Consider the following 15,010-nt stretch of genomic DNA (forward strand, 5'->3'; position numbering starts at 1 on the left):
TGCTGAATGGACAAGGGTTCTTGGCAGGTTTATAAGGACAAAGTATTGTGTTTGTTTTTCTTTAAAGGGGGAAGATGTGTTATTATGTAGTTATAATAAAGCACCACAGTTCCCAGTAGGCAATGCAAGGGGTCACATGGGGGAACAGGAAGTGGCTGTAAAAAGAGAGGGAAAGCAAGCTGGCTGGTGTTGGTTAATAAAAATGTTTAGATGTTAAACCCACGCGAAGTTTGTCTCTTGATGAAGTACAAACATAACAGTCGTCGTCAGGACTCTATGATTCCACCCACGCTATGATCATGCGAGGTGCAGCCCAACAGATTTGAGTATTTTCAAAAGTAAAATCTGGCAGTTGCTAGAAATCTGCAATAAAACAAAATACTCATCAGGTTATATTGCATCTGCGGAGACAGAAAAAGAGTTAATGTTTCAGATTGATGACCATCATGAAAGGTCATCGGTCTGAAACCTTATCTCCTTCTCCCCAGATGCAACCTGCCGAGTATTTCAGGAACTTTCTATTTTATCACGGCTTTCCAGCATCAGCTATATTTAGCTCTTGCAAGCAGATAGCAGGGGTTCAATTCCAGCCACCGTCCGTAAGGAGTTTGTGCGTTCTCCCCGTGTCTGCGTGGGTTTCCTCCAGGTGCTCCCACATTCCAAAGACGTACTGGTTCGGAAGCTGCCGGCATGCTACATTGGCGCCATAAGCGGGGCGACACTTGCTGCCCCCAGCACACTCGACGCAAAAAGGATGCATTTCACTGTGTGTTTCGATGTACATGTGACCAATAAAGTTACCTCAAGTGGCCTGCCTCGCAACCATCCCGTTGCAAAGGCAGGAGATGTTGTCGGGTGGAGGATGGAGGAGGAATCCGCCCGGGCGGCGGGGGGCGCTGTGGCCGGAGGACGGCGTGAGTTTGGGCGGCTGTAATGCTGGGGGGAGGGCGCGGGTGCGGGGCCGAGCTGGGCGGGCGGGCGGTTCTCTTGTGAACTGGGTTTCCGCTGCGGCCCATGTGAGCGGCGCTGCCATTGTGTGAGGGAGGGAGGGAGCGAGCGAGTGAGTGCGCGGAGCAGCGGCGTCGGGCCCCGGCGGGGACACAAGCGAGTCGTCGAGTCATAATAATAATAATCAGCACAAAAGGAGCACCGATCGCAGGCGGCGGCGGGGATCGATCGGCCGGCCGGCGCTCAGCACAGCCCGTCGGGGGAAAGGGGAGGAAGATAAATAAACCCGATCCCTGCGCGGCGCCCTTCCGCACCCCCCCTCCTCCTCCTCCTCCTCCTCCTGCCCGCCTCCGACAGCGCGCTGTGCAGGCCGCTGGAGCCCAACCCGCAGCCTCGGGACTCGCGTAACTACTCTTCCCCCTTTCCCCCTCCCCACCCCCCCGGCTTCGGTTCATGAAGAGATGTCGGCCACCAGCGTCCTGGATCAGGTACGGAGCGGGACCGTCAGTGTTTACCGAGCGGGGGACCGTCTGCACGGTGGGGGAGGAGGGGCGGGCGGGGTGATGACTGTTAGGCCGCAGCCTCGGCACTCGATTGATGATTTCCCCCCCTTTTTTCTCCTTCCCTCTTTCTCTTCCCCCGCTTCGTGGAAACCGACTGACGCAGAGACCGAAAGGCCAAGGAAACAAAGGTAAGGAAGTGTGGCTGGCTGCCGCCCGACGGGCCCTACCGTCTCGGGCTGTCCCAGGGTTTTGATTCTAAAATGGTGGCTGGGCCGCGTGTGAAAGGCGGGAGCGGGTCTCGGTTGTTCCTCCCTTCTTCGCAAGAATGGATTTGCCTCCTTGGATCCAGCCCCTGGGATGAAGAAAACTCGTGTGTTTGGCGGGGGGGTGGGGGGAAGAGGAGGGAAAGGGCAGGAGACAGGCCCGAAAGCCTGGGGCTCGAGTTGAGTCAGTCCTCCGATACATCTGTTGAATCGCCTTCCCGCCCCAATCATTCCTTCCCTTCTGTCTCACCACCACCTTTATACCTTCTCCGGGGTGTGAACCTGTGATGGGAGTTTTAATTTAAAAGACGTATGTTATAAAGATACACATTTCCCCACCAACAGGAAGAATGACTAATGTATTTCAATACTATCGTCATTTTAGGTTCTCGAGACATTTCGATTATTGATCGCAATTCTTCGGGAGATTTAGATTTTTATTCCAAAAATGGCGCACTTCCACGAGTTGTGGGTTTAAAATTGTACAAATAATAGCGTTTGCATTCCACTTTTATAAATGGGGGAAGGGAGACCTTTTCACCATTTTTCAGTCCTGATGCAGGAGCTCGACCATCACTTCGCTTCCACTGATATTGCTTGACCCTTCGCGTTCCTCCAGCAGTTTGTTTTTTTTGCTCCAGATTCCGGCATCTGCAGCCTCTTGTGTCACCATTTTGGTTGAATGATTTTCATTCTAGGTGATTAGCAATCTTACAATGAACTCCCCATTGAAAAGATTACCTCTAACTTTATAAGCACATTCACCTGCTGGGGATTCCTTTGAATGTCATGCCCCTATTTTATAGAATTTCCTGTTTAATTGTAAAACTTCATTAATAATTTTAATATTTAATATTCTATCAATTCTTTCCATCATTCACTGTCATTATTTTGTGATCTTTTTGAGGCAAGAATCTACTCATATTTTTTCCCCAAAGCTTCCTCACCCTTAGTAAACTTGTTCATGTTGATTTAAGTGTAACCTGTATTTCTGGAAAAATAAACACTCTTTCAAATATAAATGTTTACAGTTACAACACCACCCTTAAAATTATCAGTGTATCAAAATTAAATGCTTTTCCTGTATTGATTATTACCTTCACAAGTAATTGATCTCTGCCAAATAGCACATATCTCCTGCTCATAACAAGTTGGTTAGTTAAGTGTTAATCATTCTAACCTTGCAAACAGTTTATAACATTCTCCTCCTCCTAAAATCTGTTGTGCACTTTTCTACACTGGTTAGCTGGCAATAGGTCCCAAACACTGGTTAAATGTATATAGGAACTGAGTAAACTTAATCCCTAGATAGATTTCAGGCTGGCCAGTAAATTATAGCAAATTAAACTAAAAGGACATGTTAGGATAGTCATACCACGTTCTCAGGCTTGTGTTTGGTAAACTAATGTTTCTGGTTTGCAGTCTATGGAAAGGTCCATCTGGATTCTCTGCTAGCTTTGGTGTATACAAGACCAGCAGGTAGATACAGACTAATAGAAGCATTGGTGACTATGTTCATGAAGGTTACGTTATCACTTGCTTCAGTCATTAGCATAGTTTAGAAGCTTCCAAAGATTTAGCATTCCCACTTAAAGTAGTGTTATTTTTAGTGTGATTTTAGTTGTGATGCAAACAGCAGCTGATTTGTCATGGGAGATATCAAACCAGAAACTTTGCTTGCTGTTTCTAATTTAGATTTTTCCTTGTCAGACCGCAAATTTTCTCCAGTCTTGTAGTGCAAGTTGTGATGGGGTACATTAGCATTGGTCATTTATTGTATGAGAGCTTCAATATTGTTGGGATGTGGTTTGACTGGGAGGGTTAAATTTTGTTTTTGTTTGATGTCTAGAGCCTTGCCCTTTCTACGGGGGGTCATTGTATCTTGATTAGGTATGAAACATTGGTTGATTAGTATCTCCTTGGACTGGTACTGCTGAGGCAAATTGTAGAACATCACTTGTGCTCTGGCGCAAATTATTCCAGATTGTGATCAAACATGACTTTCCCATTTGTAACCAAATGGCAGTCTAGGCAGTTCATTATCATTCCATCTATTTTTAATGGAGCCTGTAGTTCGTGTAGTGAAAGCATCCATGTAAAGGTACTCCCTTTTTTTTGATACTAAGGTATATATTTATTCAAAGCACTGGACAAGGAATTTATTATTGGGTGCCTGAGGTTTTAAAACTGGTGATATGCCCTATTAACAAAAGCATGCAACAGGAAAGCTAAGCTGCTATTCATAGGCATTTAGCATTTTATCTTGGCAGGAATGCCATATCTTTGAATGGTTACACCACGTGCATGTCTGGCCTACTGAGTAAATAAGACTGCATGATGAGCTAGTGAGTCATGCAAACCAAACTCTTGCTTAAAAGTGCAGGAGTAAGTGTCTAGTGAGGATGCAAATAGGATTGGCTGTGTTGATTCTCTGCTTTCTGAAAGTTGTTAGCTAGGGGAGGGCACAATTGGAATGGGGCTGAAAGAATTTTGTCATCGTCTGATTTTATATTGTTTCTCACTTTTATATGTAATCAGATCCACCTTTCATTTAGTCTTGATTGCTAACTTAGCGCTTCAGTTGACTATTGGAAGTTAGCTACTATTGTGATCTTAAGTTTTCATTGAATTTTTGTCTCCCATTCCTTTCGCACCACAATATAGAGGGTGGCATAATGGCACAACCATTAGAGCTGCTGTCTTGCAGCTTTAGTGACCTGAATTCAATCCTGACCTACAGTGCTGTCTGTATAGTGCTTGCACATTGTCCCTGTGATTGCGTGGGTTCCCTCTAGGTGCACTGGTGTCCTCCCTCATTGCAAAATTGGGTTGGCAGGTTAATTGGCCACTATAAATTGCCCCAAGTGTGTGGATGAGTGGTAGAATCTGGTGATGGGAATGTGGGGAGAATAAAGTGGGTTATGGTAGGATTGGTGTAAAACTAAAAGGGTGCTTGATGGTCAATGTGGTTGTTGTTAGCTGGTGGGCCTGTTTCTACACTATCTCTTTCTATGATTCTATGATCATTTCTTTTATAGTGCAAAATGGAGCGGTTCACCAAAAGGATGCACTAAATGATGACGATTTTGAGCCTTATCTGAACACTCAGACCAGGCAGGTGAGTGTGTGTGAATTTTAGTAATGATTTGTGCTTTCTGGGAGAGAAAATAATGTTTACTCGATGTTACTGCACAATGGAAGGAAGCTGAGATCTGTGTTCCACGATAAAGTTGCCATCACCCCAGCATTAATGTAATTTGGTGTCTTTCCTGAGTTAAGTAGAAAAGTTTAAAGTTGTAAAGCAAGGTGAACTGGAAGTATCGATTTTTCTGGTGTTTTTATTTTAAACTTTTGGTTACTCTATGCAACTGGCACATGAATTCATTGTGATAAGTTAAACTTCTACTGTCCAGGCAGTCTAAGAATATTTTCAGTGTTTCTGGATTTTATGGGAATATTATAAATAGGCTTTCCTCACCTGTTCTTGCATCTTTTCTTCCAACCACAACTTAACCATGAATCACTTCCACTGATTATCTATGCTGTGATTGTTACCCTGATCTCTTTGTATTACATGTATAAATATTGATGCTATGTATCAATCTGTATTAATTTGAAAACTAATAAAAAGATTGAAAAAGAATCACTTCCACAATTGAGGTTGAGATTAGTAGCGAGCTGGGAGAGATCTGGATACAGATATGAGAAAAGGATATAAAAATGTGTCTTGGTGAACAGTCAGGGTCTGTCTCTAATTCTTTTTGACCCAAAATATTTTTTCTTTCTTAGCCCCATACTTCTGCAAATGATTATGTTGCCCTTTCATGGGGTTGCAGGTTCTAGTTTTGCATTTGAGTATTTTGGTGCTCTTTGCTTGACCACTAATCTTCGGAGTGAAGAAATTTGTGCTAGCTCAGTCATAAATTACTGACCCCTTTTTCTGAGACTCTGACCCCTAGTTCCAGATTCTCCAGTTTTTCAGTATTGTACCTTTATATGACATGTTAACATTTTTTTTAGGGTGTTTGAGTGTTTATAAGCAAGTACCTTCTGTGATGAATTGGCAGTTCAACATTTACCCCAGAGAAGGAGATGAGCATGGATAATTTATTGAGAATGTCATGTACACAATCCAACAAAAGAACAATAAGATCAGAAATTGATAAAATTGTTGGCTAAGGAAGTAATGTTGCCACAATTCCCAGGAAATCCTTTTTTTCTTCTTGGTTCCTATCAAATAATTTTTAAAATTCTTCGGAACAAGGACGTATTACTTGATTTAGGGTTGAATCTGAAAGGTGACCTCCGATATTTTGTTTCAGTACACAAGTAGGATGATTTAGACTTGTATTTAATCCTTGAGTGAGTATTGAGCTCATGTCTTTCTGAATAGAAAGACCAAGTACTATGATGGGGACAAACCATGTTGAGGTCTCATGAAGCTTCTAATGAATCTTGCTAATTAGTTTTAAGTAATTGTATCCTTTAGCTCACTTTCTTATCTCCTTCTCTAGGGTAAATGTTGAGCTGCCAATTCATTTTGAATTAATGGCCAGTTTTAGAATGCAGAAGCCCAGTATGCAGTAGAGCAACTTTTGCATTTTTATAATGTTTAACAACGCTTGATAATTTTTGAAATGTTTGGCTATGTCTTTGCAGAGTCTAGTTGGTGTGAGTTTTGTGGGAAAAGTTAGTTGCTCTCTGCCCTTATCGACTAACTGTCTTTAATGATCTGACTGTCAAGTTTGTTGAAAGATGAATGCATTGGGAAGCTAGTCAAAGGAAGGAGGAGAAAAGCAATTTTGTGCTTGCTGGTATCTTATGAAACACAAAAATAGGCAGGATGAGAAGGGCTGGCTTTCATTATTGGTTTTTATTTCCTGCTTTTGTTACTTGTAACTTCTTAAAAACTCCTATAAGAAGCTAAGCCTAACTTTGGTTTCTTCATCTATATATTTAAAAAGTGCATTTGAATCCCCACCCAGATGTTTGAAATGTTTTTCTTAAAATGTCTCGGTTAGGCTAGTGCAATTGTGGTTTCCTGAAACAGAAATTAAAAGGGAAAAAAAGGACAAGAATGCTGGCAGATATGATTAATATTTCAAAGCTCTGGTATTTTAGAGGCTGAGATAAAGGAGCAGGCCACTCCACTTCTGAAATGTTTTCTAAAAATTCTCACCCCAGTAGCCTGGTCATACTTGGTCATCATGACTTAATGTCCTTGCTGACTTTGCTGGTTCTACCCAGAATGGCACGAAAGGGGTTACAATGAGAAAATTCTGAAAATACTCCATAGATCAGGCAGCATCTGTGGAGGGAGGTAATGCCACCGACCTTTCATTACCAGTATTTCCAGTGTGTTTTTATTTCAGGTTTTCAGCATCTGCAGTATTTTACTTTTTAACTTGTCTTCTTCCTGGCATAGGGAGCAAAAGAACTAACTTCAGACAATGGCAATCTGAAATAAAAAAACAAAATACAAGAAATACTAGCAATGAAAGGTCATCGGCTTGAAATCTTAACCCATCTGCAGGTGCTGCCTTGGCTGATGAATAGATCCAGCATTTTCTGTTTTCATTAGGGATAGGGAGAATGTGAGGAAGTACTGATTCCTTTCTAACAAGGCCCATCCCTGCTAGCTGCTTAGACATTTAGTGAGAATAATATCGAGTTCATGTGATCATTAGAAGGCAAATGTTGGTTCCATATGTCAGTAACATCTGAGCTTGCATCCATTAACACTTGCTGCTTTTGGGCTAGGCTACATGTCAAATACATGGATGCATCACAACCAGGAAGGTCAAACCCATTACTGTGAGTCCCAACATAATCTATTTGCTTCTCACTAACATTTCATCCTGCTGCCCCTCTACTAGCCAGGCCACTTGAAGCCTTAGTGTGCTGCTCAAGCTTGTTCTCAGCCCCAGACACTCATCCTTTGTATCACAAGCTCATTGACTTTCATTTCTTGTCTTTAACCACAGTCTCTTATTACCAGAAACATTGTGCTTTAGTCATTTCTAGAGCTAAGTCTCCCTTTTCCTCCACCCACTATAATTCTCAAGTTGTCCAAAACTCTGCTCTTAGCCTGTCAGCTGTTATATTTGATAGGAAAAGAGCTGCCCTCACTAATCTCCATTGATTCCTGTCCGTAGTGCCATTCATTTAAAGATATGTACTTTTGAGCTCTGTTATGGTCCCAATGTCCTTTGGCCCTAAGGTCTGCTCTTCCTACATCCTCAAACGTCCTTCCATGCTTCAGCTATTCTCGGGCTCTGGCTTTTTGTAAATGGATTGGAAAGCTTTTTGGCACCTATGCCTTTTCCAACATTTTGCTTAATTTTTTTTCCCCCATCTTTTCAAATTTCAATCTTCCAATCCAACTATTATTTCAGATTTGCCATTGATACCTTCTTAGATTCACTATGGAGGGATTTCTCCACTCCTGTATGTTGCAGTAGACTTGTGCAGCTCAATATGTGTCCAGATAATGATATTACCTAGCGGCATAAGAATAATGTTTCCTTATGATTGTTGTTGGTTTTATATCAATTCCAGTCTTTTCAGAAGTAGCCTGAAAGAACATCAGGAAGGCAAAACAAGGTGTGAATTGTTCATTTAGAGCAACTGATCACAAAGCTAATTTGCAGTATAATGAACAATGCTTCTCATTGGTGGATTATTTCTTTTTTGAGCTATTAAGATCTTTATCCCTGAGTTCCTGCATGGTTGCAGGCCAAACATCTTTCTTTCCTTCGTCCAGCCATAAATTCTGCTCTCCAACCTCCCCTGCCCCCACCACACCCTTGTTGAGTTCTTCTTTTAACTAAGTTTCTATTTAAAACTTGATTGTTACTTTTATTGGACCTAAGTGAGAACTGTTTTGTTCTCTTTTCCTGTCCCATGACAAATATCTTGGTTTCTGATTTTTTTTGATGAAATATTGCTTATTAGACATCCTACAATCTTTACTTCCCCTAAATCTTTCCTCTCCTGCTCCCAAACTGCTCCTTTTTGCTGTTTTGCTCCCTACTTATGATGGAATTCAACAGAAAGGAAGGCTTTGTTTTCTAAGGAATTACTTCTCAGAGTATCTGAGGTGAAATATTGACTGCTGATCATGTGTAGCAGTTTCCATATTTGACACATTCTTTAACTGAAAGTAGTTGTAACATTTTCTTCTGAGCTGATGTAAGTTTGTTTTATGGAGTTCCAGGCACGTCTTTAGTTAAAGCAGCTGGATAAATGTACATTGTTGATGAAGCTCCTGCCCACATTGCCTGCAAGAATTCACTGGGCTCATGTAAGATAACTTGATTTTTAGTGCCCAGTTTTGTTATGCCTTTGAGAAGAAGTGAGGTAAATCACTGATGCCTCTTCCTGGTTAGATATTTGAATGTGAGAAAAGTGGGATAGTGCAGGAACATCAGATGAAAGATGGCTACAAGAGCCATTTATTCCCCTAAATGTCTAATGGTATGGTTTGTTGGGAAGTTGACTGTGCAATCAGTTGGTGCTGGAAAACCCCTCCAAATAAAGTATTAGTTCTACTTTGCTAGAAAATGATGTAATGGTTCTTTCTTCTGTACTTTCAACTTTCTAAAGGATGGTTCTTGGGAGTTGTTACAGCAGAATTGAATCACTCACTGTAGCATTTCTTCATTATGCTCTTATAATAATAAAACGCTATAATTGTGCAGGGTTTAGGCTTCAGCAGTCAGAACAAAGATTACATTTGTGTACTTCTGTGGCCATGCCTATAGCCAGATTTCTTTGCAGAGTCTGGATTGTACTTGATCAAGCAAATTATTTTAAAGCTATGTACTGCAGGAAAAGATAGGAATTGAACTAGCTTATCAAAGATTTATCCATTCATTGTTTGTTTTACCCTTGTTGCTTTGTCATTTAGACTTTTATTTGTTTCTGTTTGCTGTTTCTCTTGCAATTAATCGGTATTATGTGTGGAGTGAAGGAAGAATTTCACAAGCTGATTTAAAAAAAAACTAGTCTTTGTGAGATATTAATGCAATGGTGTAAACGGCTAGTATTTCCAGGTTTAGTGTAAGCACAGCTATGAAGTTTCTTCAATTCAGGTACCTCACCTTGATCATCAAGTCATGTGTTGGTTGTGCTTCCTACTTTCTCAAGTACCATCCAGCCTGACACTAGACTAATATTGATAATCTGTTCAGTTGGGGATAATTTTGTGCTGGATTTAGATATTCAAGCTATCTTCACTAAAGATGGAATGCTAACAGAAAGAATCTTCAAACCATCAATTTGTGCTAAGTTTAACCCATTCTGCCCTTTGGTGACCAGATTCATGTGTAGAATTTCCTGATAATGTAATTGTATACACAATGTTTTGGGTGTGAAAGACCTATTGTGTAAAGGCTGAAGAATATCTAAGGCAGTGTAAACCTGGGAATCTTAATTTCATAATGTTTATTCCAATTTATATGTTTTGTTTACACAGCTTTTAAGTTCCATATTTTGATATCTTTAGCCAAAAATGCCTTGTGCCAAGTAATTCTCAATTACAACTCTGCAGAAGAGTTTTATAATCGTGGGGCTGTACTGTTTAGTCTTGAGACTCCTGTTGGGTGTTTCTTTCTATTTCTAGTAGAAGTGATGTGTGAAAACTTTATGCAGCGATATCAATGACATGGGCGATCCCAGTGAAAGCATTGCATATTTCTGCTGTTTTCTGGCAGTTAAGCTGAATTTTTAAATGTATTTAGATTCTTAAATGTACTCATTCTGTGTGTTGCCTTTCATTACTGAATATTTTTATTTTTGTTTTGCAGAACAATACCTATACTGCCATGTCTGACTCCTATCTACCAAGTTACTATAGTCCATCTATAGGGTTCCAGTATTCATTGAGTGAGGCTGCTTGGTCTACAGGAGGGGATCCACCTATGCCCTATCTGACATCGTATGGACAGCTAAGTAATGGAGAGCATCATTTTCTACCTGATGCCATGTTTGGACAGCCAGGGACTTTGGGTAATACTCCTTTCTTGAGCCAGCATGGGTTTAACTTCTTCCCTAGTGGTGTGGACTTCTCGGCTTGGGGGACCAGCAGTTTCTCAGGGACAGTCCACTCAAAGCTCAGGCTATAGCCCCAGCAGCTATGCCTATCCTCCTAGCTCTCTGGGTGGAGCTATGATGGATGGACAGTCAACTTTTGCCAACGACACACTGAATAAAGCACCAGGTATGAATAGCATTGACCAAGGAATGGCAGGACTGAAAATAAGTGGTGGTGAGGTCGCTAGTAATGTATCTAAAATGGTAGGTTCTGCTGTTGGGAGCAATCCTATATCGACTATTTCAAATAATGCGATACCTTCTAATCCCATGCCACCAACTACAATTGTTCCCCCCAAGCCAGCTTCATGGGCGGACATTGCAAGCAAGCCTGCAAAACCCCAACCCAAGAAAGCAAAAGGTGGGTCTAGTGGGCCATCTCTCCCACCACCTCCAATTAAACATAATATGGATATTGGTACCTGGGATAACAAAGGTACAGTGGCCAAAACTGCTCCTCAGCCATCAACTCAAGCCAGTGGCCAGCAACAAGGCCAGCCACCTCCGCTGCCGGTGAACCAACAAGTGGTCAATATGCAGCCTCAGCAAGTGTCCTCGGGCCAGCAGCAGCAGCAGGTGGCCGCACAACCAGTGCAGCAGCAGCCACAGCCAAATCGCTGGGTTGCACCCCGCAACCGTGCAGCTGGCTTTGGTCAAAATGGAGTGGATGCTGGAGGCATTGGGCTGGCGCATGGGAATTCAAATTCTGCCTCTGTGGAAGCACACCCAGTTTTGGAGAAATTGCGTTCTGTCAACAACTACAACCCCAAGGATTTTGACTGGAACCCCAAACATGGACGAGTTTTCATCATTAAGAGCTATTCTGAGGATGACATCCATCGCTCTATTAAATATTCCATTTGGTGTAGTACCGAGCATGGCAACAAGAGACTGGATGCAGCCTATCGTACCATGAACGGCAAGGGTCCTGTTTACCTCTTGTTTAGTGTCAATGGGAGTGGTCACTTTTGTGGTGTTGCCGAGATGAAGTCGACTGTAGACTACAACACTTGTGCTGGGGTGTGGTCTCAGGACAAGTGGAAGGGACGGTTTGACGTCAGGTGGATATTTGTGAAGGACGTGCCCAATAGTCAACTGCGGCACATTCGCCTGGAAAACAATGAGAATAAACCTGTCACCAACTCCCGAGACACTCAGGAGGTGCCCTTGGAAAAGGCCAAGCAGGTTCTGAAAATTATTGCCAGTTACAAGCATACGACCTCTATCTTTGATGACTTTTCTCATTACGAAAAACGTCAAGAGGAAGAGGAGTGTGTTAAAAAGGTTGGTCATACTAAGAAATGTTAATTGGAAAGTTGTAAAATGGTGAAAATTGTCAACTTTTGAAAGTTGATTGAAACTTGAGTATTAAGTGTTAAGTTTCTTTTTTTTAAATATATATACATATACAAGAAAATCTGTTTACTTAAACCCCTGGTAATCCTAATTTTGTCTGAATTTGATGGCTTATAAATGTCACTAGAATTTCAGAAAGTAATGAGGGATGTGAAATGTTCAGTGTACTCTTGCACTGTAATCCCTTACCCTGCAATTATTAACATTTTAGATTTTGTCCTTCCAAGCTTGGGTAGAGTCTGGAGAATATTTTGAGTTGTATTACAATAGGATGAAGCATTGAGAGAAATTTAAGGCAATGAATTCAGGTGTCACACAAGTATATCATATAATAAAAGTGTATTGGCTCAAATGTGATTTCTCTTTTCAATTATAGTTCGAAAAATAAAGCTAGTGATGACAGCACTGGCCACGTTAACATAAGATTTGAATCTAGCTACTTGTATGGTTGAAGGAATTGTATGGGTAAATTCATTAAAAGATTAGGGTGCAGCTACTAAACAGCATAGTGATGATTACCCATAATTATTCTTTACAAAACCATGTTTTCATTTTGCTCTGTCATCACCAGTAGAAAAAATTTACTCACACCTCACTTCAGTTTGACTTTGACTCTCTAAACTCTGGCAGTGAATTAGTGCAAAAAATTCTTCTCTGTATTTAATCGTCTATGATTTGCATTTTAGGACCTGCCCAACTGACAGACTAAATGTTCTTAATGTATAAAGGAATTTGGGGGTATCTCAGTTCCAGTTAGATTTTAATGGAGTGATGTGCAGTTGTACTTAATTTGGTATTATGGTGGCACTCTAAGAAGAAATATCACAATGGCTGCAACAGTGGTAAACCATTGTTTGAGTTGGAGGGCAGTTTTCTTGAATAATAGATTACTTTAAATTCTGTAAATCCAAACGTAATGTCTGTTTTAAATGTGTGTTATGGTAATGTTAGGTGAATGAAATAGAACCATAGAACCATACAACACAAAACAGGCCCTTCGGCCCACCATGTCAAAGATGTGTTAAATTCCCCACATTAATAGACTTCATAATAAGCGTAAAAAAAACCAAAGATAAACATGGATGTCTGGTTATAGTTCCATTATCTCTTGTTGTTCAACAAATCAGATATCATAGTTCAATATGAAATTAACAATATAAAAAATGCATACCAAACGATGTACTCTGAGCAAGGCACTTGATTCTTAGATTTCGTCAACTCCCTCCACCATTCAGGTACAGTGGCTGCAACAGTTACCATCTGAAGATTGCAGTGTGATGCCTCTCAACCTTGAAATTGCATCATTTAAAAGATCACGGATAACAAATTGATAGGAACATCACTATCTCTCGCCATCTGACTTGGGCATGTACAATCACTTCATTATTGCTGGTCATAATTCTTGAACTCAGTTATCTGAATACTTCTGTTACTAAATTTGTAGCACCACCAAGCTCTCAACAGCAGCTAGAGATGTACTTGCAAAATGGGTACCAAGTATATAACGGCTAGTGAACAATTCACCTTCACCAGGATATGTCCTTAAGGCATTCTAGTGCAAATAAAACTCAGCCAAACTCCCCATGACTACTGTCCTCTATTCCAGGCAACATCCTGGTGAATCTATTCTGCACTCTGTTGTTACCACATCCTTCCTGTATTTGTGACCAAGAAATTTTGCACTAATATTTCGTAAGATGGGGTTGGAACATAGAGGATGTGAGCATTAAAAGTTATAAGTTCTTAATGGCCAGCATTACTGTTTTAACCACTATGCCAATAGTAAGATGAACGAGCTTTAGCTGTGCTAGGTATTACTGGTAAATTGTGGCTGCTGCACCAAGTGTGTTTAGAATAGGCAGGACATTGGCATAGCTAACAGAGCTGCTGCCTCAGCTCCAAGGACCTAGCTTAAATCTTGATTTCCGGTGCTCTGTGTAGAGTTTGGCACATTCTCCTGTGACCACGTAGGCTTCTTCTGGATGCTCTGGTTTCCTCCCACATCCCAAAGACGTGTATTGATAGGTTTGATTGGCAGTGTGATGGAAAATTCTGTGGGGGCAGGAGGGAAGTTGATGTCGATGAGGATTGGTGTGGATGGGTACCTGATTGTGTATGTGAACCTGGTGGGTCTAAGGGCAGTTTCCTTGTTCTGTGACTGACTATATCCCCATAAAGTAGTACAGATTGAATAGTATGGATAATGGGTAGCTGGATGAGAACATGAGGAAAAATGAATGCAATGGTTAGAGGGGTGGATTGATGCTAACAGTATAACTGACAGACCAGTTGGACCAAGTACCCTGTCTACAAATAAATTCTGCATATTAAAACTTAACATCTTGTTTAGTGCCTTGGTGTGCTATACTGATGACTGAATTAACAGTTTGAATCACCAAGCAAAGTAAATTGTGATACTTCAGTCTAAAATGGCTGATTAAAAGCTTTGCTCAATCCTATACATTTTAAAAAAAAAGTATTGATGTGTTCTTTTCAATGCAGTTTAATGCTATATTGGGGATAGGTGGCATTTTGCTATATTTGCTTGCTGTTGCTTCACTGATTATTTCATTTTAAAACCAATGTTGCTTTACTGAATCTTGCCAATTAATTTATCAATTTGGTCAGGCAGTGGAAACTTGTGATGTAAATATTTAATAAACCTCTGCTATTGAGGGAGCTGTTTAAGAATGGAATGCTTTCCTCTACAAACAAGTGGAGTACAGGGCGAATTGGATGTCATCTGAAACTGACACTACCCATGTTGGCATATAGCTGCAGTCCATCTCCCTGTGTTTCCATCCACGAAGGTGGCTGCTGTTTTCTATGCAATCTAACTATTCCATT

The 15,010-nt window shown here is 41.0% G+C and overlaps 1 protein-coding gene across 1 annotated transcript in view; it reads left to right on the forward strand.

Moving 5' to 3' along the window:
* Positions 1 to 961: 961 nt before the first annotated feature.
* Positions 962 to 15,010, forward strand: part of LOC127581730 (YTH domain-containing family protein 2-like) — a 31,443-nt gene continuing 17,394 nt past the window's right edge. Inside the window, 5 exon segments of the mRNA XM_052036399.1 lie at positions 962 to 1,436; positions 1,615 to 1,639; positions 4,753 to 4,832; positions 10,522 to 10,803; positions 10,805 to 12,091. Coding sequence (XP_051892359.1) covers positions 1,410 to 1,436; positions 1,615 to 1,639; positions 4,753 to 4,832; positions 10,522 to 10,803; positions 10,805 to 12,091 — 1,701 coding nt within the window. The 5' untranslated portion in view covers positions 962 to 1,409.

The sequence above is a fragment of the Pristis pectinata genome, chromosome 22 (genome assembly GCF_009764475.1).
Source record: "Pristis pectinata isolate sPriPec2 chromosome 22, sPriPec2.1.pri, whole genome shotgun sequence".
Classification (NCBI taxonomy): Eukaryota; Metazoa; Chordata; class Chondrichthyes; order Rhinopristiformes; family Pristidae; genus Pristis; species Pristis pectinata.